This window comes from Lagopus muta, chromosome 8 (assembly GCF_023343835.1).
Source record: "Lagopus muta isolate bLagMut1 chromosome 8, bLagMut1 primary, whole genome shotgun sequence".
Lineage (NCBI taxonomy): Eukaryota > Metazoa > Chordata > Aves > Galliformes > Phasianidae > Lagopus > Lagopus muta.
This window is the reverse complement of record NC_064440.1, coordinates 8,569,310-8,593,013: the sequence shown is the minus strand read 5'-3', so window position 1 is coordinate 8,593,013 and position 23,704 is coordinate 8,569,310. Positions and strand designations below refer to the sequence as shown.

Sequence of the window (23,704 nt, the reverse complement as noted above, 5' to 3'; positions counted from 1 at the left end):
GATAACAGCGCACTCTCAGCCGCTGCGTAAGTGACGAACAGAAAGCTCAGTGCGCGTACTCCAGAGCTAGCGCGGCGTGAAATTCGCTTCTTTTCACGCAGGCAAAGTTACAGGCTGAAATATTTTGCCTTTTTTTCCAACCACGCGGCTGTAGGAGCGCCCTCCGAGCTCGCGGAGCCCCGGCAAGAAGGAGGGGGGCGGCGGGCGAGAGGCGTCCGCCACGCAGCACCGAGCTCCGAGGGCCCCCCGCCCCGCCGCTTACCTGGCGTCTCGGGTTCAGCGGGCGGCTGCTGCGGGGAACGGGCGCCCTCCTGTGGCGGCACGGTGACGAGCAGCGACAGCTTCCCGCGGGGTCCCCACTCGAGTTCGTGCGCCGGCCGGTCCAGCACCCGCCGCATCACTGCGGACACAGCATGCACCCGTCAGTGGGGGGCTGCCGCCACACGGCCGGCACCGCTGCGGCCACAGCCCCCCCCTTCCATCCTGACTCACCGTCGGGTTGGGCGAAGCAGACGAGCAGCTGCCCGGGTCCCCCCCGGAGCTCGCACTCGCCGCCGCCCGAGCGCTTCGGGCTCTGGAAGTAAAGCAGCAGCTTCTTGCGCAGCGCGGCCGGCGGCTCCGCGGTGCCCCAATCCCCGCGCACCAGCAGCGGGAAGGAGCCCGGCCGCGGCCCCGCCATGGCTGCGCTGCCCCTCCGCCGCGCCGCTTTCGCTTTCGTTTCTCCGCCGGGGAAAGCAGAACCGCCCTGCTCCGCCCATCCCGCGGGTTACATCCCGACATCCAAGAAAAACTTTGGTTTTTTTGGACCTCATTTTTGGTAGACAACGCCAGCGTCGTCTATCAGCGGAGTTTCCCCACACTTTACTCCCAGAGCCATCGGAGCAAATAGGGAGCCCTGCTAATGGATACTGGCATTCAGCATTGTGGTTAGTACAGCTAGAACCACTGTCACACATCATATTTACAATCGCAATCCAGACCTCCAACAAGCGATTATATGAAGGACAATATCACAAACTAAAGAAAGGTAATCTCGATTCCCATCATTCAGGGGCAAAGCGTGTTCATCTGCATGTAAGCCTCAGCAGCGCAGGCTGTTCGACTTGCCTCTGTGGGCTAGGTGCCTTCTTTACCCTTGTGTAAGGAATCCACAATTCCACCCCGGCCATTTGCATAGCTCTGTGTGTTGTCCAAACCTGCAGTGAGAAGATAGAACCCTTCCTAATGACATCTTTGCCCTTACAGTAAGACAAGGGGTCTCAGGTGCATTTTCAAACTCTGATCATTCCTCTTTACCTAACCATTAAACTGCGGTCCATAGGGAATATTGCAGATCCCATACAGTACTCCAAGAAGGTCACTCCCTCGTGTTTCTCCTGCCAGTCCTCCAATTCTTTTGCTCATTGGTTCTCACAAATAGCGGGGCTATTTCTAAACCCTCGATCCCCACCAATTCTCACAGAGTCCTCAAGTTAAACTGCAGGGTGAGGCTCAGGACCCTGCTCAGGACCGTGGGTGCCCTGCCTTAGCAGTGCCTGCTCTGGGCACTCCATTTTCCAGTATCCTTATTCCAAACACACACACTGAGGACCTAGCTTCTTCATCCCGGGTCCAGGCTGCCTCCTAAAACACTGATCCCTTCTCGCCTTCCGTGACCTGTGCTCTGTGCTCTGGCCCCACTAACAACTTCCTTTCTCCTTCCTTTCCTTAGCCTTCTCCACCTTCTCTCTGTTGTGACACACCTTCCAGGCAGCTTCTAGTAGTTGATTTAGGATAGTCCTCCCCCTCCATTTAATGTAATTTTCACTTAATATGACCAATAAAAATTCATGCCAATTGCATAGCTCCCCTCTCTGCTTCTGGATCCAGATCGGTATGTTTTCTAGCTACGGTTATAAATCCATCGAAAAAGGCAGAGGAGTTCTGTCTTTACCTTGTACTGCTTGGTATAACTTCCGCATATTCAGCACTGTCCAGACGCTCAGCTTTTGGGGTAGTGCATTTCAGCCTGCTGGAGGCGCAGTTCCTCCCCCTCCCCGCACGATGGCGCTTTTCCTCGACCCGTCCTCGGCCTCTCGGCTGCGGTCATCTCCCCTCCATTTCCCAGAAGTTACTCTGGATGGACTCAGCAGCAATTCCAACCCTTTGCCGGGTGCCCGTCTAACATACGTTTCCCCAACGCTACCTGCAAAACAGCGTTTCCTCAGAGCCCTCGGCTGCTCCTTCTCCCACACTGCTGCTGAAGGGTCTCTTGAAAGTAACCCACAGTCCTTGAGAGCCTTCATGTGATTTCTTAATTCAAAGAATAAATCCACGTGGGGGACCTCGTCCCATTTCCCTTCCTTTCTACAGAATAGCATCAACTGCAACACTGTGTTATCATTAATCAACCCATGAGTGGGCAGTTTTTCCTCATCTTCAAGCCTATACACCGTCCACCAATGATTACAACACTCAATTTTCTACACGTAAGCAGACCTCCTCCAAACTTTTTCCAGAGGTTTAAAATGCATCCCGGAGGAGAACATTTGGGGCTCTGTTCCATATCCAACTGCTCCATTTCTGAATGTTCTTCACCCAGTTCGGTGGGCTTAACACAACCCAACTGACATTAATACACCAGAAGCAACAAGCACAGCACAAACACCCGTTGTTGTTCTAACATGCATGCAACAGACTGGATGATCTTAGAGATCTTTTCCAACCTTAATGATTCTATGATTCTATAAAGGCTTGGCAACTTCCTCTGAGAGAACTCTTCCTCCTCTGCTGGCTCTCAGCCACAGACAGAATGGTCCAAATCACTTTGTTTGCTAGGAAGCTCCTGAATAATATATATGTATAACAAAATGCCTCTAAAAGAGGAGGGATATATTCTACTGAAGAATGCAACAGTGAGCAGGTGGTAATTTTATTTATTACACACAATGGCCTAGACAAATAGTTAGATTAATTAAAAACTACGGCTACTCAGGTAAAACCTGTCTTCCACCAGCACAAAGGCAACTGGCAGCCTACTCAAACAGCAACAACAATGGCATTATATTTTTATTACAGAATTTAAACCATTTGTTGGAAGCAATGGGAAGAATAGTGTTGTTACATGCAAAGCTGACTTAAAAAGCGATGTTTAAGCCTAAATACAATAAGAGGCACAGAGTCAGAAGCTCATTACCAGAGCTGGCCATAAGCACTGTCACTTTCCTTTTGTTGCAAGGAGGCTCTCCGAGCATTCAGCATTTTTTGGACAGTTAACAACACAGCAGCAAACAAAAAGTCTATCACACACCATTCTCAGTGCCACACCACTAGTGCCATTTCTACCCTGGAAAGAAAAAGCAGCGAAAGATGATGGCCATGTACAGCTGATACTGCATCACACACAAAATTCCTCCAGCACGTAGGCTGAAGGCTTGTGGGAAAAACTGCAGATCAGATTCACTGGTAAAATGAGCAGACGACACACAACCTGCTGTCTGATGAGTGCAAGTACAGATGCTGGACTCACAGGTCCCGAATTCTGTAAGGGAGGAAGTACATATAGGGAAGCGTTGTTCACAGAAGCAAGTCGTACAAAGGGAACAAACATAGTTTGACCAGAAAAGATAACTTTTCTTAGCTCACAGGGAAATACAAGTAACTGAAGTATAGCAGTTGAACAGACCGACTTCTCTCTTTGTAGTGCCAGAACAGTAAAAGAACTGCTGCATGTTGAGTTATCACACTTCAGAGTTGACAGCTGGTACACTTCCTTACTCAATTCCTCTTGCTTTCAGTTCTGATCGAACCCTCTTCAGATAATCAGGGTCAGGGTAACCAAAACTAGAAGAAGAAAAGAATAATTTGGGATACCTGTACAGTGGGGCACTTGGCAGTTCTACAAAACTTGCTCATCAGAATGCCTTAAAATAATTCACAAGTTTTTTGCATGTGCTTCTCGCTATAGAGAAGACAGACTCCGTGTTACAGGTGAGATAAATGGTACAGAAAGAGTAAAGCTAAAAGCTTACTAAAAACAAAACAGCTGCTGAATTTGGCCGCCCAAGCTGACCCTAGGAGCCTCACTTTCTACACTGCCAGCTGTCTCACTAGCAAATGACTGGGCATTTGGGTATGCACTTTTCTTAAGAACAGGTTTTAACAGAAGGGGTCTCCTTGTGAGACTTCAAAAGGCAAACATAATGACACCTGTGCTTTTCAGATGGCTTATCAGCAAAGGTGTGTATGAAGCAGGTGATAAGAAGGAAGAGAGCAATGAGCAGAGTGGGGGATAAAGCAAAACTTATTGTTCTTTAATGATCCTCACCCAGGAGGGAGAACGTAACTCCAAGCACAAACCTTTAGGTCTTGCAGGAAGACACCTGGCTCTGAGAGGCTGTAACAACCCTGAAGAGACCATTCCAAGCCTCCCTCTCATCTCCAGGCTGGAGCCTGAGATGTGAAAGCGACATATTTATGCTCTCAGTACTAAAACATGCCCAGTTTTGACACGCAGGTTTGTGTGTTACTACAAAATGAACCAATATTTTACCAAAGTGTTCACTGTTGTGCACAAAAAAAGCACCAGATCATACACTGTCAATATTTCTCTCCATGGAAATGGTTAAGACAGAAAGACTTAAAGGCAGAAAGTACCATCAAGGAATGGTTCTTTCTGAGACATGCTTGAGGGACATAGGACTGTTATATCTATTTTCCTTCCAGAGATAATTTGTTCCTGTGCTTTCTCACCACCGCCAGGTTCAACAGATAGCTGTGCTCCAGTGCCTGTTTTTATAAGCAACAGAATTAAACTAAACCAGAAGCACATCATGGTTTTATGATTTTTTGTTATCAGTATTTCATACTGTAACATCACGTAGAGCACTGGGAGTTAAAGAGTTAATGCTCCAGTTGCATCGACTGTTGGTATTTCTGGGCACTTGGTTCTCAGAAGAGAAGAACTACATCTCCCAGAAGACTTTCACTGTTCCTTTCTCCATTTAGAGGGAAAGGTAAAACTGCTCACAAGTCACAGGACATCTCTTACTGCTCTTCTCTGCAGTGTGTGCTCCCTTAGCCATCTTGCCTTCAGCATTACGGTAAGACCTTCGGTTTTGGACACTCTCATTTTCTTCGATTTATTAACCTCAATTCCAATTATATTGTATTATTGTGTTATCTTGCATTCTGCTACCATATTCAGTCAATTAGTTTTTTCCCTTAGCTCGTTGCCACTCTTTTGTTTTCAGGCCCATCTTCATACCTTTTGCCCTTCTTCCCTTTCCCCTTCTCCTGGGGCGTGGGTCTGTGGGTCCCCCACCCCAATTAGTCACAGAAGCGAGCTGTAAATCACTGACAAAGCATTATAAAGGCTATGAAAATGATCCAAGTCTGGATCCACAGTACTTCCACAATCACTGAGTACGTAATAATCCACAACTGATAAGATTTGCTAGTGGCTTGCAGGGCCATTGGCAATCTGAAAGGTACAGTGGAGAAAATACACAGGGAAGCCTTCCTGCTACCACTGACAAGTTCTATAATAACTGAACAAGAAGACTACTTACTTCACAGGTCCACCATACATGGAGGTTTTGTGGTGAATATCATTCCATGTGATAACATCTTCTGCACCAGTAGTACGTGAATTCCCCACTGTGAAAATCAGTTTTTGGTTAAAGGCTCTTCTGAGGAGCTGCAGAACTTTCACCCCTTCCTCATTGTCAGGCAAATATGCCTTCCGAATAATTCCATAATAAGGTTTCCCTGGGTTTGGATGGTTCTGCTGTTTTGTAGAAAAACAAAAGAAAAACACTTTGTATATCACAAATTCTCTGCAAGTGTGGAAATTGCCATCCCAGCTTTTATAGCACTTTCTATCTCCATCTTTGATGCATTCAGGACACAACGTGACTTACATGATACTGCTCCATAGATTTCAGTGCAGTTATTCTGAATATACAGTTTTCAGACACGTATCTCATTCCTGCCACATACAAAATGGAGGGCTACCAGTGCGATCAACATGACTTCATTGCACTCAAAATTACAGAACTACATACTTGCAGACTTGTACGGAAGACAGTAATGTCTCTCCAGCTCAGATATGATGGAAAACACTGAATTTTGCACTCAGCACTGGTTTTGCTGGGGGAAAGTATACTTCATGAATCTTCAAATATACTTACATTTTGAATACCGCTCTGCATAACATATTCAATCTCGATAGTACCACAACCAGGATAGCCAGGGAGAGGTGTAGAAATCCTTTTATACTGCATTCTTCCCTCTGGTTGATCTCCTTGCATGACTCCATAGACAGTATTACAAACAGGACAAGTTTGCTTGTATTCCAAAGCCATTTTGATGCAACTTTTGCAAAACGCATGTTTGCATTTTGTCAGGATCTCTTTATCATTAATTTTCTCCATGCAAATAGGGCACGTATCATCGGTGTCTTCTGTCTTTGCCTTAGCCTGTTCCATGGAAGAATAACTACTCTTTTCCCTGGCACCGTATTTCTCCCACACTCCTGAAGCTTCTTGGTTGTTGAGATCAGAGGGCAGTGGTGTCCTTTTTTTAGTTTCTGAAGGCTCTTCAGCATTGAGAAGGTACATAATGTGCTTTTCAGCAGCATGAACATGGTTTGGTAAACCATATAAAATTAATCTGTCTTCCTTCTTCTTTAGCTTTACATACAGGCTTTCCAACTTCTTTTCATCCAGAAGCATATTTAATTTCCTTTTCTGCTGTTCTGAAAGCTTCCAGCTGATGAGTTTTTCTCTTAGCATTGCAAAGGCATTCTGAAATCCATTGATGAAACTTTCAATAGAATGTAAAAGCATATCAGAAGTTTTGTTCCTAGGTTTAAATACTAAGAGCACCTTCTGGCCACCTGAGCTGTCTGTCTTTTCTATTACAACATCAAAGCTTTCTTCAATGTCTTCAATTTCTTTTCTCAACACAGGTGCCAACAGCTTAAACACAGAAGCATCAACTTCAATTCTATTCCTGTTGGCGGTCAGTTCAGGTATTTTGGTATCCTTTTCATCTTGGCTGTTCTCCTTTTCCTCTGCTAGAAATATTTTGGCAGCTAAAATCTCATTTCTTGGACCACAGAGGAGCAACTGATTATCTTTCTGTTTGATGAGAAGATTAGTAAATTTAGCATTTAATTTCATTATTGTCTCATCTAACTGGTGAATGTTTGCTATGGGAATGTCTTCCTGTGCCACATCTTTGGCAACCTTCTGAAAAGCACTGGTAAAAAAATCAATAGCTCTTCGTATTGACGTGGGACTTGTATCAGAAAGGAAGGATATTGATGTGTTCCCATTGTAACAATCCTTACTTTTTACCCACACTCCAAAACGTTTATGCATTTCTTTAATCTGTTCTTTGCATGTATGACAGAAATATTCATAGATAGCTGATGGAACTGTAAGCGTATTCATTTCTTTGGTATTCAGACCATTCTCATCTTCCAAACCTTTCTTACTTTCAGAATGCAGGAAATCATAGCGTTGGTCGTTGCCTGCAAGGACGTCTTTAAAGTAACAATAAGCTTTTTCGATATCTGTATAATCTCCTGTCAGTTTCTCAGAGCCATCAACGTCAGGATTTCCTTCTCTTCTTAAGTTTGGACAAATAATAGCAATTCTCTCCCTTTGCTGTTCAGTGAACATACTGGTATTCAACACTGCGGACACTGTAAGAAAAATCTGAAGAGAAGACAAGAAGATATCAATATATATATATACATATATATATACACACACACATTTCCTAAGGTTCGCAGCTTGGTACTTCTAAGTTCTGAGTAAGGAAAACTCAATGCAACTTTGCATGGGGCCACAATAGTACTGACAAACTTGTATAGTGTTTCTTTTATGTCAGGTATACAAAAATGATGTACATGTAAGTAGTTATGATATGTTCTACACGCCACGCTCCAAAAGCTTCATCTGTGCTACTATGCAGAGCAGGACAAGCTCTGTGGGCCAGATATCTGTCTTGGCAGTACCATGGCAGCCTCACACAGCACAGAGCACAGCTCTATGGCTTACCCTGGGACACAGCCGATCTCTTCTGCATGACTTTTAGTTCAAAGGGTCTGAAAGGCCATTTGTTGTCTGTGAGAGCAGGTTTTTTGTAAGACTGAGGTACTCTGCCATAGTTTTAGAGGTCTCACCACTGGGAGCAGTCTTTGCTGTGCCAAACCTGACAATGCCAAAACTATGCTAGGGAACGCACTTTGTGCTGACGTGCAGATGGGTTGTGGCAGAGCACTCCGAAGTCGCTCCCTGCTGTATTGACAAAGCCACCACGGGTGAGCTGTGCTCCGACACACTGAATCATGATGGAGAGCAGCACGATAAAGCACTCGGCGTTCCCTCCCTGCCGTGCAGCACACCGACGGCACAGCGGTGCTGCTCCGCACGGCTCTCCCCGATGTACCTTTTTGGTCAGCATTTCTGCTGCTCCATCCCGGTGTCCCTGAGCCGCCCGCAGCTCCGCAGATCCCGGCGGGGAGAGGTGCTGGGCTTGGCCGCGGTCTGCCTGCACCACGGCGGGGCTCTTGCTCCGAGCCCCTTCCAAGGGCTGCAGGATGACCTTCAGCACTTTGCCCCCCAGCTCCAAGACGTGATCCGCGCGGGACTCCACTCTCTTCTTATCTGCGGGCGTTGGAGGTGCGATAAAGCCTCGTGAGAAGGGCGGCGGGAACCCTTCGCCCACCCACAAGATGGTGCCTCTCGGCGGCCATGCCGCGACCCCGCCCGGCCGTACCTCGCTCGTGCTGGAAGTACACCCGGTAGGTGCCGGGTTCGGGGCCGGCCCGCACCTCGCACTCGCCGCCCCCCGAGCGCTTGGGGGACTGGAAGTAGCTCTGCAGCTTCAGCATCGCCTTCTCTCCGCCGTCGGGCGCGGGCCAGAGCCGCACCAGCAGCGGTACCGCCATGGTGCCGACCGACCGGCGCCCGCTTTCGCTTTCGTTTCCCTCGGTTCCCCGCCCCGGCCCCCTTTCCTCCGGAGAGCGGCGGCGACGCTGAGGTAATGGGCATCTACCAGGTAGGAGAGCGGCCCGGGGAGCCGAGCGGCCCGCGGCCGGTGAGGGCCGAGCCGGGTGCGGGGCGGCGGGCGGGCGGGTGCCGGGCGTCGCCGCTGGGCGCAGAAGGGGCACGGCCGGGCCGGGCTGCAGAACGGCCGTCCGAGGCGGCTTCCGCCTGGGGGTGGTGCAGCCTGAGGAGCTTCACCTGCGGCTGAGAGGCGGTTCTCCCTCCGCGGCCCGGCTCCGCGTTAAACCGCGCCCCAAGGAACGCGTGGGCTTCGGGCTGCGGAGCAGCGCCGCTGTCCTGCGGAGGTGAAACTGCCCGGCTCCGCGTGCCCACCGCTCGGCTGCGGTGCCGTGTACGGTAACGTAATTTCTCTGTGCTGTTTTTCTGACAGAGCCAACAGTCAGAGAGCCCGGAAGACAAGCGCGGTCCAGGTAAGCCTCTCCCTTTGCCATCTGGCAGCTGTGTTTCACTGAAAATTGCAACTGGAAAGCGATGTCATGGAACAGCTGAAAGCAGCACGGAGAGTCCTAGACAGGTTGGAGCAGTGGGCCCAGGAGAACTGCATGAGGTTCAACAGAGCTAAGGGCCAGTATCAGCTGGGGAACAAAAGGACAGAGCCCAGCCCTGCTGAAAACGACCTGGATGTAGTGGTGGATGGCAGCTGGACATGAGCCAGCAGTGTGCCCTCGTGGCCCAGAAAGCCTACTGTGTCCTGGGCTGCATTAAAAGCAGTGCGGCCAGCAGGGCGAGGGAGGGGATCCTGCCCCTCTGCTCTGTGCTGTGAGAGCTCACCTGGAGCACTGCATCCAGAAACAGAGTCCTCAGTACAGAAGGTACATGGAGCTGTTGGAGCATGTCCAGAGGAGGGCCCCAGAAATGATCCCAGGGATGGAACCCCTCACTATGAGGACAGGCTGAGAGCTGGGGCTGTTCAGCCTGGAGAAGAGAAGGCTAACAGGGAGAGTTGAGATTGGCCTTTCAGTAACTAAAAGGGGGCTGTAAGAAGGAAGGCACAGAGTCTTTAGCAGGGTTTGTGGTGATAGGATAAAGGAAAAGGGCTTCAAACTAAAGGAGAGGAGATTTAGACCAGATATAAAAGCTTTTTCACTTGTGCAGAATCTTGAGAGGAAAGGTGGAGCTACCAGATGGAGTGGTGACATGGATGGAATAGCAAACAAAAGGGCTTGGTACCCAAGTGGAGCAAGCATAGCCTTATTAGTGTAGTCCTTCCCATACAACAAGGTCCTCAATCTGTGTATTTTGATTTCTTTGCTTGATTGTGCTTTCTAAGCCTTTGAAAAAGGGAGACAAAAGATCATACTATAAAAAAGTAATAGTATGCAATGACAATAATAAAATGTGGAGCTCTAAAATGCTTTTGTATATGTATAAAAAGTTTTGTCAGTGGTTTATTGGATCTGAGTTTATATTATTCTATGTCCTAGGGCCAAGAATGGATGAGGGCAGCGTGACGATCCCCATCAATAAAGATACTTATGAAGTTCTTAAGAAAAGAGAGAACAGTCTACGTAATCTCACTTACAAAAAGTTTGCCTGTACAATGACCTGTACCAAATGTGCTGCTGAAGTATACAGAAAAGTATTAACGCAAGGAATTCACCTGTCAGTCTATAAGGGTGATCTTACAAGTCACAAGGTCGACGCTGTGGTGAATGCAGCCAGTGAAAGCCTGGACCATTTAGGAGGTCTTGCTTTAGCTCTTGTGAATGCCGGGGGGCCAGAAATAGTAGAGGAAAGCAGAAGTCTTATTAGAAAATATGGAAAAGTCGCAACCGGCAAAATAGCAGTGACAGGTGGAGGGAAACTTCCTTGTAAGAAAATTATCCATGCTGTTGGTCCAAGGTGGTACCCATCTGAAAAGGATAAATGTTGCGTTCTACTTGAGGAAGCTGTTGTGAATGTTCTGAAGTACGCCAGTGACCCAAAAAACAACATCAAGTCTGTGGCTATCCCAGCAATGAGCTCAGGGGTTTTTGGCTTCCCACTTAACTTGTGTGCTCAAGTGATTGTAATATCTATAAAGCTATTTGTTGAGACCACACCAAGCTGCCTCAAGGAGATCCGTCTGGTGAACATCTGTGAGCGTACGGTAGCAGAAATAAAAAGGGCCTGTGAGATGTTTCTGGGTGAAGGCAGCTCGCTGCAGGAGACTGTTCCAGCTTCACTAAGCCTGCCGGCACCTGTCATCAAACATGGAAACACTCAATTGCGCATCATAAAGGGACACATTGAAGAGCAAAGGGTAAGTCTGTCCTGCAGTGTGACGAACACAGAGCTTCCTCCAAGCCTCTGCAGGCTTTGGAATCTCAAAGGGCAGAACACACGTTATACTGGCCCACTCAGTTTGATGAGAATTTAGAAAGGGTAAAAAGTGCTGTCCACAAACAGTTATTATTTAAAATGGGTACTGAGCATTAGAATTGTTTCTAATAGCATTGCTTCTTTCTAGCATACGTGCTACTACGGGATTACAGTAAGCAGCAAAATACTGGATGATTAGTAATAAATATATTATGTTTAATCTTCTAATAACATCGTAGGAGTTCACATTTTACCACGCGTTCCCTAGAAGCTAATTGTCTTGTCTTCTGTATTTTATATTCTTATAGCTGTCAGCTGAAAATAACTTGCAGAGGCGATGATGTGCACCTTACCTTTAAACAGTGCAACATTCAAATTGATGCATTTAATTTGCTGGACAGAAAATTTGATGCAAAAGATGTGAGCTTAGTCATAGTATTCCAACAGAGGCATTGGACTGACAGCTGCATCACAGGAAGAGCATTTCCTTTAATAAACATAACTTTTACATTAAAGAGGTCCCTTTATTCTAAGCTTACAAGTAGTAAACTTGAAGTTTCCTGAAACTTTGAATTCTTTCCTTCTAGACTACAGCTATTGTTAGCTCTGTGTCTTTGGATGGCAAGTTTTGCTCTCAGATCTCAACACCAATGCTGCAAAAAGCAGGCCCAGCCCTTCAGGAGGAAATTCTGTCTCAGCTGAAGCATTTCTGCTATTATAAGGAGATAATAGTAACAAAAGGGTATAATCTACCCTGTGAGTTTGTACTTCACGTCATATGGCCACAGTTTAACCACGTGGTACTACTGTGTGAGGTGAGGATCAGTTAGACTGGATTTTAATTGAAGATTTTAACATTGAGTGATGTGAGGACTAAACCACTTCTTTTTCCTGCAGCAACTGAAGGAGGCAGTTAACAATTGCCTGTGTTTTGTTCGGGATTATCCATCGCCCTCAATTTCCTTTCCAGAAAAGAATTGGTCACTGATGCTGCCTGAGGCTACGGTGGCAGAGACCATGATTGAAGAGGTGTTAGAATTTGCCAGGAAATATCCTGAGAAGAAAATAGATGTGCAGTTCGTCCTTTGCCCAGATGACAACGCTACCTATCAAGTAATACATTTCTTGCTAACTACTGATAAGTTGAACCCAAAATAACTGTAAAAATATTCCAGATGACTACAAGCTAAAATAATGTGAATTCCATGCTATTTATAACACTTGTGGCTATTTCCTCAGCAAACTACTTGCCTCTCAGCATGAGATATTATTCTTCACAAATATTTTTCCTCACTAACCTGTCATCACCCTGTGACCTGATAGCAGGGAGAGAGAGCTCTGAATTTGTCACATCTGCCAGCAGTTTTATGGCAAGGAGTCTACTCTTAACTATGCTAGTTAGGGAGTAAGCATATTCTTCATCAGCACATTTCTTTGAGGGATATTTTTGTTCAAAGTCTCTTATCAGAGAAGGGCTTCTCACAAACTTCCATAACGAGGAGTGTTGGGGCAAAGGAAGGGGGCACACTCTGTTTTAAAGCTGAGTAAAGATTCATTAACATTAACCTGCAAATAATGTAATTACATCTGCTGTGGCTTTGTGAGCTCCATTGTGACACCAGAGCCATGGGGGATTGGGAAAGGTGCTGTTTAATGTGTACATGTGTTACCTTAAGGGACTTGGAATTGCAGCAATGCATTTGAAGAGTCAGAAATAAAATTCTGGCCAAAGCTGACAAATATTAGCTGTAACGTCAGAATTGCTTACAACTGCCAACTGCTTATCTAACAGATTTTTGAAGAGACTAATAGGTTGCAAACTGCTCCTAAACTTTTCTCTTTCAAGATCTTCCAGGAAAAAATGAATTTAGCAGCAAGCAAACTGGAAAAGAATAACAACAGAAGTGATTATTTGAGTAAGTAATGAACAGAGGGGGCATTTCAAGTGAATGAGCAGACCAGATCTAAGGATCTGAAATCACATTCCTTTACAAATAACTTAGTAACTGCATTAACTGTCACAAGCAAAGAAGATGTGAGCATGTGAGAAATACAGCGCCAAGACACAAGTCCCTTGGCTTACTACCACTAGGTTTCTGTTATAGCTCTGCTTTTGGCTAGGACCTTGATAGCAGTCAGTGGAGTTGATGACTGCATGTGATGGATCACCTTATGGCTAAATTTTCAGTTCAGAGAAGTGAAGTTCCTTTAAGTTTGATTAGAAGTCACCAAAGTGATGTAACTGCTGTAGGAAAAGTTTGAACAGAGAAGTCATGCAGTCACTTCAACCATAATATAGGATATGTATGAATAAAGTGTGTAACAGCACAGATTACTTCCTGCTTATGAAAAAAATATACCAGATATCTTACTGTTCCAAAGCAAAATTTCAGAAGGATATGCTGTCATTGTTAATTTTGGCATTACTTGTCAGTATCACTTGAGACCTGTCATTTTTACATTGACAGGAATGAAGCTGGTCACTTCTAAAGAAGTCTTTCAAGCAAAAAGAAAAAAAACACCAGCCCAAGCCAAACCTGTTAGATTCATTTAAAGGAATGCAAAAAAAAACCTCACAAAATTCTATGTGTTGCTTTGTTGTTTTCAAGGAAATCTTCTGGTATCTAACCACCTTTTTGAGCAGATCAGAAGAGCAGAATGTTTCTTGACTGCACACTTGGGATTACTTGGGATATAGGAATTTGTGATGACAGCACTTGAAAGTTCTTCACTCTTTTGTTGCAGGTACAGAGTCAAGCAGTCAAGGCATAAAGGAGACTACAGAGAATAAACTGGGCATTGAACTTCAGGGGAAGACACATTTCACATTGAAAGCAGCAGAATTATGGATCCAAAGCTTGATACAGACTCAGGAAAGTCACTCTGCTGTCATTGAAAACAACTACATTTTTAGCCTTGGTACAAGGGAATATGCAGAACTATCTCGAGTGAAACATTCTAGTGTGTCTGTGTCAGAAAAAGTGAAAGATGGGAAAGCAAGCCTGGAATTTCATGGACCCCCAGATGCTGTGATTGATGCAGTGCTTGCAACTGAAAAATTACTGCTTTTTATGCAAAAGCATACTACAGCCAAACAAGAGGAACTGCTGCAACTAACAGGTGTGTAAAGTCAACCAGTGATTAAGTAAATAAGCACATAAATAAGGTAAATTAAGCAGCAGCTTATACCTGTGTATTGCTGAGAGTGGACGTCTGTACATCCACAGTACGTACTCAATTCACACATACACTGAATGCTAGGTTAACTGCTGATAATACCATGCTTTCACCATACAAGCCCTTGAAAGCCCAGTTGCTAGCTTTATGCCCTCAGCAACTCACAGCAACAATATTATGAATATACACATAGTTTCCACTCAATATTAATCTCTGGCATTACTTCGAAGAATATTTAACATTCCTTGTTCTTCACTGAACTACCAAAAGGAGTATTGGAACCTTCCACATTGCCTTCGCTTCAGCTATTACCATAACTGTTTTACTTCCTTATTTGTTTCCAGGCCAACCAGACACAGATCAGCTTTCAGAAGGACACCTTGACAAGACAAACCCTACTAAACAGTTTCAGATGCTACAGGTAGACTCACACCTTCAGGCATTTAAGGACAGACAGAAACAGTTTGAAAGGACTGGGCTTCACATCCTTAAGGTAAATAAGGCATACATGGCAAAATTAAATCTCAGCTGATATATCTAAACTTAATGCAAGTTCTCAAAACATATATTCACTGCTTTCAACTGACTTCAGTGAGAGGTGTTGGATAGTGGCATGGTTCTTTTTGGGATTGGCCGCACGCTTCAGATACCTTACCTGCTTGCTGCTCAATGCATACAACCCAAATCAGTTTCTTACATTGGAGTGTATAGCCTGTACAAGAGCACTTGCACATTTCATGGGTAATTGTCTGCTTGCTTATTTGTGTTACAGATTGAAAAAATACACAATCCCCTTCTATCTGCTGCATTCCAACAAATGAAAAAAAATCTAGAAGAAAAAGGAGTTACCTCCAAAGGCTCCCACAAGTTATACCAGCGTGTTCCTGCTCAGTTCTGTACCTTGGTATGCCAAACTGGATTTCACAGGATATATTCTCCACCAACAGGTAATATAATTTGCCTCGACATCTTTAATTAAAACAGTGACTGACAGCTGAAGTTGGATTAAAATCAGAAATAACGACTATGCTGCACAAGAACTGCTTCTTACCAGCATTAAGAGTCTTATGAGCTTACTGCTTTCTGTCCTGACACTGCAGTCAGCAAGGCTCTGGGAAGATAAACCTGGATTCCTTTCTAACCCAACCACCGTTTGCAAAATTGTTAACGTACACATAATGCCACGGCCAAGTTTTACTTTGTTGCAGCAGTCTTTAAAGAAGGTCCAAATCTCTATTTACTTGCTGCACATGCACATATTCAGCAGCCTGATGAGAAGCAAACTTTCAGTGCTACCACTCCAAAAAGAACCAAATGTTAAAGACTTTTTTCCTTAATATTTTTTTGTTTCTTTTCCAGACCAAAGATACGGAGCTGGCATCTACTTCAAAAGGAATCCAAACAGCCTAATGGAGAATGACGGGAAGGAAACAGACTCTAAAATCTATGTGTTTGAGGCTGATGTACTAACAGGGTTATACACTAAAGGCAAGCAGTCTTACATTATGCCACCAGCAGTGGAAGGAGATGCCAGTATGTTTTATGACAGCTTAGTAGATGATATAAGCAATCCTGACACCTTTGTCATTTGCAACAGTCTTCAAGCCCTTCCATGTTATTTGCTGACTTGCTCCCAGGTGAAGGAGAGTCCCACGGACCTCTGAGGAAACCAACAGCGACCTGAGGAGAAATTAGTCAGAACTGTGGCTCATGGGATGCCCCCCTCAGAACAAACTCTACTGCTTAGATTTCAAGAGGGTGCTCTGCCTACTCACATGCTGTGATCTAAGGGCCTCTTGACAGCTCTGAAACAGCCTTGAGGAAAAGTAAGCTGATAAGATTAAGGAGATTAGGACAAAGTGATCCAGAATTAAAAATGAATGGAAAACATCAGAAACTAGTTTAAAATTGTTTATATGTCTTATAGTATTCTTAGCATGTGAAGCATGTGACTATCTATTACAGGTTTGCATTTTCTTTCTTTCATGACACTGTCTTAATCTAAAGGTACTGCATATAGTTTTGAAACCCAAGAAATCCAGGTTGGTTTGATTCTTACACTTGGGAATGCACCGTGATGTGTGAAAGCATCAAGTGAATGCTGTTTTCCACCTCAGGATTTGTTGTTCAGTAAAGTTATGACGAACGTGAGGCAGTTCTTCAAGATTTCTAACAGTAGTTGCTATTAGTTTTTATTAGTTAAGAGATTTGAAGCAGTATAGATTCATATATTCAAAATAAAGAGTACAAATAATACTATCAGCGTATCTGTTATTTTTCCTCATAGTATTTAAAGATGGGACTTGAACCATATTTGAGGTTGAGATTTCCCAGTGCTGTTCAATCTTTTTGAATGGCTACCACACAGGTAGAGAAATAGTTCAAACCATGACTCCAAATTGCTCTCCAATAAGTACCTTACTGATATGTTGTAGAGATTATTTCACCCTTACCATAGCTAGGTACATCCACGCTACTTCCACAGCAACTTGAAGGCAGTAAATGCCCAAGACCTATCATTCTAATTTCAATTTAAAAGGATTCAGTCCAGCTCTCAGGAATTCTAAAACTTTCTGCAGTAAAGCCTGAAGTTACATCTGGCATTAGGAGAGTTTAAAACAAATCCACTGTCTGAAACTAAAAGCTATTAGCAGATTAGCCATTCCACAATTTTGTTATTTGTACAATCCAAAGAATTTAAACCCATTACTTATGGTTCATCTGAACACCTCATCTGGTTGTAACAGTGGTGTAATGCAGAAATAAGGGCTTGTCGGTCAACATCAGGTCTGCTTTTAGACTGAAAAGTCACATACGGTTAAAACTCTATCTGGGGAGAAGGGCCTGCACAAAACTATTAAAAAAGCCCATGAGATTGTGCTAACAGAGCTTCAGAGCCCTAAAACATAAATGTGATCCATGTTTAAATAAGATTTTTTTTAAAAAAATTGCAATGAGTTCCAAGCACATTTGTATTTTACTTGCAGTCCCTAAAATAGCATTCATAATGGTCACAAACCCCAAAGAAAATAAAGTTATAAAAATCTAATTCTGAAGTCTGAAGGGAAAAAGTCTTAAGTGGAAAAAGTTTTTTGGACCGCTGCAAAATGATACTCTTAAATAAAACCATTATTTTTTAAAAGTGATTTATGTCTGCACTGTCACAAAACAGGTCCCTTTTGTAAGGTGAGCCTAAGGCAATGTTAAGTGGCAGTGTGCCTCGTGCCTCCCCCACACATAGCTTCTAAGAACCACCCGAGGCAGCTGGAATTTGAGAATATTCTGTTCCTGTCTTAACTTTCCCATTAAAGCAGTCAGTTCTTCTTCTTCTCCAGTTCTGACCTGCATTTCCTCGTTTCCTTATTCACGCACGACTGCCAGAATTGCCACACACAATTACCTACAGACAGCTCTAGATTAAAGGTTAGGCTACATTGAAGAGGTTCTAATTTCAGCTTGCCTCAAGAGGTTTCATTTTTTAAAGGAGGACCATGGCAGAAAACTTCTTGTTTGGTTGGATGGGAGGGTGTTTAGAAATCAGTACAGAACTTCAGAACAAACATCATTTTACAAAATACCTTTGGGATATTTTTGGCACAGCATATCACCTTTCTTCCTACTGTGAATAAACAAGTTTTCATAGCTAAGTAAAATTTTAATACAGTTACACAAGGACTGGTAAAAATAGATTTCTTTAATAACCTTTTTTATTAATTTATGTAACTGTTTTCCTGACTGCATTTGAAGAACATTGGAAGTACATAAAAGAAAAAATAGGGAGAATTTTAACAGCTTTCTCCAGTGCTCAGCATGTGTTCTCCCTCCATATAAAGTATCCAGTATTATTGAATATTGTGGGTTTTTTTTCTAGCATATAATTTCTACTTAAGTTCACCTGCCCTCTCTACTTAGTGATATAATACTTATTTCCCTATGTAGCTTTTTAAAAACTGGTAATGCAAAGTGTTGTACATAGTTATGTTTATCTGGTCCTCAAAAAGATGAGTTTCATGGACAGAAGCTAGGAAATGAACCCAGCACAAACTAGATGTACCATGTGTTCTACATGCAGTAGAATAGTTCAGCTGGAAGGAACCTACAATGATCTGTATGTCCAAGTGCCTGACCATTGCATGGCTAACTGAAAGCTGAGGTGTGTTATTGAGGGCATTATCCAAATGCCTCTTATTTAAATAATTACCACAGTAATTAAAAGTACCTGATCTGAGTCCTAAAACAATCAGTTAACTAGAAGCTACTCCACAGCCTCTGGGATCTCTCTGTCATCCACAATAAGAGTGTGAATAATTCCTTCCTTTCGTTTTCCACTACTGACAGCCTTAATGTAACAGCTGTGATCACCAACACTGAAGTGAGTTTCTGTCCCATCTTCTACGAATTCACCCTAGAAGAAAGGAGACAAGAATAAAAACAGATGCCCTTTTCAGTAAAATAACCACTCAAAGCATCACCTGTTTCCAGGTCACGGTCACTTGTAGCTCTCATAATCACTGCAGCCATAGGCAGCTGCTCAACAAAGCTGCAGAGCTTCAGGCTGCCAGTTAAAGAATTTGGGTTTTCAAAGGACAACCAACGTTTCACACCACCAGTTTGTTGGTGCCCTCTGCAGCAGGATGAACAGATCCCCAAATTGAGTACATGCTATGCAGTTCAGATGCACAGCTCCTAACTTTCCCCTTTGTAGATGCAGTTACCTAACTTCTCATTTTGGAATATGCATCCACCATAGTGCCAGCTCCGGTGAGAAAATGCACCCTCCAGGGATGGGGAAGCCTACATAGTATGCATAATGAAAACCTTCATAAAGTGAAAAGACATCAAATATATTAAGAGTTTTAAGTGTCTATCTGCTATGCATATTAATGCAGATGTGACAAAGATTTTATTCGCTCCAGCAACATGAACTAAGCCTGAGGTGCTTAGGAATCACCTCTAAACGGACAAAAATCAGCAGCCATTAAAGAGCACAGGTGTTCAGCTTTCAGTTACCACTAAGGTGAGCAGGTCTGGTTGAGGTGGCTCTACAGTCCACATCAAACTTAAGTCCCTCCCACTCTCCTGAGCATTTTCTCACTAGAAACCCTGGACAACTGACCCAGAAGATTCATTTGTCCAAGAAGTATAGCACTGTATATTCTTATATGGACAGACTTTTGGCATCTTAACAGGTAATCCAGGAGACAAAGGATTCTGTTAATAAATACAGCAAAGAACAGATCATCAGCATGCAGGTCTAGAGGTTTACCCATGCTCCACACCCAAGTGAAGCAATATACTCCTTGCTGTGGCTTAGTGAGCATGACTCAGATAAGCACTGTGGCTTACTTTGGTTATATTAGAGCCATAGTCTATGAAAAACCTGTGGAAATGATCACGTACCGCTGTCTCCATTTTTTTACCGTTGCACCACACATCCATTGTGTCCTTTTCTGTGAATGAAAGAAAAAATAAAGTAGAAAGGACTCTCCCCCCTTCTCCTAGGACAATCTAAGGATTTTACAAGCTTACTCTTTGATGTTATATTTAATTCCCCGGAGAAGGTCCTAAATAACCTGAGCTACATAGTTTGTTCTTACATTGGAGAGACAGAAGGCTCTGCCACCAGTGGGCAAACAATTTTTGCTATGAATAAATAAATACTCGACTCTAAAATTAACATTACAGAAAATGTCCTTGTGACATAACAGAGACCAGAGTACTGCTTGTCTTTTAAGTAATTATGGAAAGAAGGATACTAGGCTATCTCTTGGCACTGGAACTGCCTTTCTTTCCCCCCAGCATCTTTATCTCAGGGCAGTTCATTCTATCCTTAGGCTCAAAAAGAAACCACAGTCCAGCGTGTCTTGTGCCCATGTATACAGCAATACCTAAGTGGAAGTTTCACCACTAGATGCCTAGACAAATTCCTCTGTGGATCTCTTCCTCCCATCTTCTAACATACTTTGGGCAAGGGAGCAAAGGAAAAAAAAGAGTATAACCTTGCAACCAAGAAAGTATAAAAACATTATTTGAAGGTTATGGATTAAGTTCATAGTTAAGCAGCAGTGCAGAAAACAGCATGCTGATTAGTCCATAAAAAAAACAAAGAGTGACAATGACACACTTCTTTTCATGACTCCTTAACTCTGGTTTATTGTTTTTAAGGGAAATCCCCGTTACTGAGTTAACAAACAACAGTGCTGTATAAAACTACACAGATATAACAAGATTACCATTTTTCTGTCTTTGGAATCTACTTCCAATGTTCTCCAGACCACACAAGGTTTTACACTGCAATAATACTAGCCACTTGTAGCAATTGGACAGGTCAGTACAATAGGAAAGGCGCTGCAACAAAGGTATGATGACAGAAAAACCAGCACAATAGAAAGGTGCTATAAAGAAAGGGAAAAAGATTGCTCACCCGTATCAGAAGACTCTAGGTTCAAAGGGAAAAGCTTCACCCAAGAGGAATCTCCAGAAAGGGATCCTTCCCCCATGGCAGTCAGCCCTTAAATGACGTCTAAGAGATGTGCAGCCAGGCTCTACCCCTTTCAGTTGCACACCTGAATTACCTTCACCTGTGCTCCCACGGCTGACCGGGTCCTTTCCACAGGTGCTCAGTGATTCAGGTCATGACTGAACAGTTTCCATACACCACTGAACTGTGCTTTCTTTTAATTACCAATTGCTAAATGCATACAGGCTTTTTTGAAAACAGCAAAGTCATTCCATATTTACTTACCCAAAACAACTCTATAGTCTGTACCACCCAAGCTCAGTACCCAAGTATTGGTTGTTTTTGACCTGTTCTCCATATATTTCTTGAGGCTTTTTCCATTGATCTCCAAAGTATACTCATATGCAAAGCCACTGACTGCATCAATGTTAATTGTAGCTCTTGTTTTGGATGCTCCAACAGTGAATGTTTCTTTACCCACCAATTTAAACATCCATTCTTTTCGTATTTCTTCCTGTAGAAGAAAACACAGACAATAGGTATTAACTGACAAACCTGAGAAAGTGTTTTAGTATTTCAGAAAAGCGCACCAGAACTCAGGAAACAGCTCAGTACTTAACTGTCCTTTTTCCTCAAGGTACAAACATGCAACACTTTACAAATACAGAACACTTCTGCCCAAGGATGGCAAAGCACTTCATGACACTCACACCTTAACTGTAACTGAGACAAGAATGATGTTCACAGAATCACAGAATGGCCAGGGTTGGAAGGGACCTCAAGGATCATGAATCTCCAACCCCCTGCCACATGTAGGGCCACCAACCTCCCCATTTAATACCAGACCAGGCTGCCCAGGGCCCCATCCAGTCTGTCCCTGAACACTTCTAGGGATGGGGCATCCACAACCTCTCTGGGCAGCCTGTTCCACCACCTCACCACTCTCTCTGTAAAGAACTTCCCCCTAAAATCCAACCTAAATCTCCCCTCCCTCAACTAAAAACCATTTCTCCTTGTCCTGCTGTTATCTACCCTTTCAAAGAGTTGATTCCCCTCCTGTTTGTAGGCTCCCTTTAGGTACTGAAAGGCTGCAATGAGGTCACCCTGCAGCCTTCTTTTCTCCAGACTGAACAAGATCAGCTCCCTCAGCCCGTCTTTGTAGGGGAGGTGCTGCAGTCCCCTGATCATCTTTGTGGCTCTTCTCTGGACCCTCTCCAACAGCTCTGTCTTTCTTGTACTGGGGGCTCCAGACCTGGACACAGTGCTCCAGATGGGGCCTCACCAGAGCAGAGAGGGACAATCACCTCCTTGTCCCTGCTGGCCAGCCCTCTTCTGATGGAATGCTGTTCATTACATGAGGCAAAGTTAGCCAAGTGAATACACCTCACGTAGTAGTCTTTTGTCTGTTCTATATGGAAATGCACTTATATAATTATATTATAGCGAATGTTGAGCATATAGCAATTTCACCTTTCCATCAACATAGACGACACGTTTTCCTGAAGTGGTCCCATGCTCAAATTCAATTTTATGAATACCATCACTTAAAGCTACTTCCCAAACAGCCACCAAATCTGTCATCTTCTCTAAGTGGCCGTACCGAGACCTATGGAAATATCAATAAAGTCAATTAATTGTCATTGAAAGAATTCAAATACTGACGACTACAGCTCAAAGTGCTACTGCTTTAGGGCAAGTTACCTTTTACAACTGCAAAACAAGACATGAGAGAGTAAGCTTACACAATTACTTGCACGTCCCTGCTTTAGAAACATTAAAATATGACAAAACGTCACAAAAACAGGCAGGTATGCAGGCTCACTCTGACAAACACCATAAAAAGATACATACCCATCCAACCTCTAGAGCCTGTGGGTCAGGGGGCAGTATAGTTAAAAACCGTACTTAGAACTCAGATGTTCCTTGCAGTTCTTTTTTGACAGGCTTTAAAGTGCAGCATTTCATTTGCTCCCTGAGCAACTGCTTCAGCCTTCTGAACTTGAGAAGTAGTTATAACAGATAAGCTCACCATCCATTGATTCTAACAGCAGTATTACCTACAGCATTTGGGAACACAACTCTGCACACACAAACACGCACAGGGAAGGAGACTGGAAAAGATATCCTTCCATTTAGGACACGTTCCATGTTCAGTACAGCCATAAGTGACTGCAGTAGTGGGGGATATCTTTCCAAAGGCCGTATGTGCTGCAGCTCTGCTGTTTTACCTTACTTCTTCTTCACTGAGGGTAACCTCCTCACGGAATGCCATAGTAACCAAAGGGCTTTTAATCCAACCAGCAGCAAGAAAAGAAGAAAAGCAGGATAGCAGCAAGGAGTGCTGAGAATGGATGGAGTTATGACTAATGGATTTGCCCTGCTGTAATACAAACATCATTTTCCCTACACGAATGGCTATGTGTAAGAGCACCAAGGACGCGGCTGCCCGGCAACCACGCCGCGCCCACAGAGCTCCCTTCAGCTGCGAGGGAACCACACAGCCGCGATCCATCAGCCTCAGCATCAACGCCAGAACCGCCACCGGGACTCACACCGCCTCCGACATCCGCTCAGGGCCCCGAGCTCATCCCGCACCGCGCTGCACGGAGCGAGCTTACAGACACAGCTTTCATTTCAGCATTACGCCGTGACCCGCCCGCAGCCCCCCCGCCGCCTGCACAACCCCTCACATCCGCACACAGCCCCC

At 44.1% G+C, this 23,704-nt stretch overlaps 4 protein-coding genes across 7 annotated transcripts in view; 1 reads left to right on the top strand and 3 right to left on the bottom strand.

The window, feature by feature from the left end:
* LOC125696701 (protein mono-ADP-ribosyltransferase PARP14-like) overlaps positions 1 to 707 on the bottom strand; it is a 43,811-nt gene extending 43,104 nt beyond the window's left edge. Inside the window, exon 1 of the mRNA XM_048952737.1 lies at positions 493 to 707. Within this exon, the coding sequence (XP_048808694.1) occupies positions 493 to 679 (187 nt within the window). The 5' untranslated portion in view covers positions 680 to 707. The remainder of the gene's footprint in view (positions 1 to 492) is intronic.
* A 2,191-nt stretch (positions 708 to 2,898) lies between these two features.
* Positions 2,899 to 8,941, bottom strand: DTX3L (deltex E3 ubiquitin ligase 3L). Its single transcript, XM_048952653.1, has 5 exons — positions 8,770 to 8,941; positions 8,440 to 8,657; positions 6,171 to 7,703; positions 5,550 to 5,637; positions 2,899 to 3,822 (listed from the first exon to the last, which is right to left on the bottom strand). The coding sequence occupies exons 1-4, from the start codon at positions 8,939 to 8,941 to the stop codon at positions 5,551 to 5,553; spliced, it is 2,010 nt and encodes a 669-aa protein (XP_048808610.1). The 3' UTR covers positions 2,899 to 3,822; position 5,550.
* PARP9 (poly(ADP-ribose) polymerase family member 9) lies at positions 8,934 to 16,796 on the top strand. Of its 3 annotated transcripts, none has more exons than XM_048952652.1 (10): positions 8,934 to 9,033; positions 9,430 to 9,469; positions 10,484 to 11,301; positions 11,948 to 12,175; positions 12,258 to 12,473; positions 13,207 to 13,276; positions 14,106 to 14,480; positions 14,882 to 15,030; positions 15,310 to 15,484; positions 15,897 to 16,796. In XM_048952652.1, exons 3-10 carry the CDS (start codon positions 10,492 to 10,494, stop codon positions 16,199 to 16,201), a joined length of 2,328 nt encoding a protein of 775 aa, XP_048808609.1. In that variant the 5' UTR covers positions 8,934 to 9,033; positions 9,430 to 9,469; positions 10,484 to 10,491; the 3' UTR covers positions 16,202 to 16,796. The 3 variants fall into 3 exon arrangements, with proteins under 3 accessions (XP_048808609.1, XP_048808607.1, XP_048808608.1); XM_048952650.1 differs by having other exon boundaries at positions 8,989 to 9,051; XM_048952651.1 differs by lacking the exon at positions 8,934 to 9,033 and adding an exon at positions 9,146 to 9,343.
* On the bottom strand, positions 16,249 to 23,645 carry FAIM (Fas apoptotic inhibitory molecule). 2 transcript variants are annotated; one of them, XM_048952658.1, is made up of 5 exons: positions 23,550 to 23,645; positions 22,468 to 22,603; positions 21,283 to 21,511; positions 19,938 to 19,987; positions 16,249 to 18,942 (listed from the first exon to the last, which is right to left on the bottom strand). In XM_048952658.1, the coding sequence occupies exons 1-5, from the start codon at positions 23,561 to 23,563 to the stop codon at positions 18,793 to 18,795; spliced, it is 579 nt and encodes a 192-aa protein (XP_048808615.1). In that variant the 5' UTR covers positions 23,564 to 23,645; the 3' UTR covers positions 16,249 to 18,792. The 2 variants fall into 2 exon arrangements, with proteins under 2 accessions (XP_048808615.1, XP_048808614.1); XM_048952657.1 differs by lacking the exon at positions 23,550 to 23,645 and adding an exon at positions 23,226 to 23,482.
* Positions 23,646 to 23,704: the final 59 nt, after the last annotated feature.

What these genes read in the sequence shown, in the direction of transcription:
- DTX3L (XM_048952653.1), bottom strand. Translation starts at nt 8,941, where the DNA reads ATGGCGGTACCGCTGCTGGTGCGGCTCTGGCCCGCGCCCGACGGCGGA. An exon ending in CAGAAATGCTGACCAAAAAG is followed by an intron (nt 7,704 to 8,439) that starts GTACATCGGGGA and finishes TCTTCTCTTCAG; the next exon opens with ATTTTTCTTACAGTGTCCGC. An exon ending in TGCAGAGCGGTATTCAAAAT is followed by an intron (nt 5,638 to 6,170) that starts GTAAGTATATTT and finishes TGATTTTCACAG; the next exon opens with TGGGGAATTCACGTACTACT.
- PARP9 (XM_048952650.1), top strand. An exon ending in GACACATTGAAGAGCAAAGG is followed by an intron (nt 11,302 to 11,947) that starts GTAAGTCTGTCC and finishes CTTTCCTTCTAG; the next exon opens with ACTACAGCTATTGTTAGCTC. An exon ending in CAACAGAAGTGATTATTTGA is followed by an intron (nt 13,277 to 14,105) that starts GTAAGTAATGAA and finishes CTTTTGTTGCAG; the next exon opens with GTACAGAGTCAAGCAGTCAA.
- FAIM (XM_048952657.1), bottom strand. Translation starts at nt 23,395, where the DNA reads ATGATGTTTGTATTACAGCAGGGCAAATCCATTAGTCATAACTCCATC. An exon ending in TCGTCTATGTTGATGGAAAG is followed by an intron (nt 21,512 to 22,467) that starts GTGAAATTGCTA and finishes TTTCTTCTACAG; the next exon opens with GAAGAAATACGAAAAGAATG. An exon ending in GTAAAAAAATGGAGACAGCG is followed by an intron (nt 18,943 to 19,937) that starts GTACGTGATCAT and finishes CCTTTCTTCTAG; the next exon opens with GGTGAATTCGTAGAAGATGG.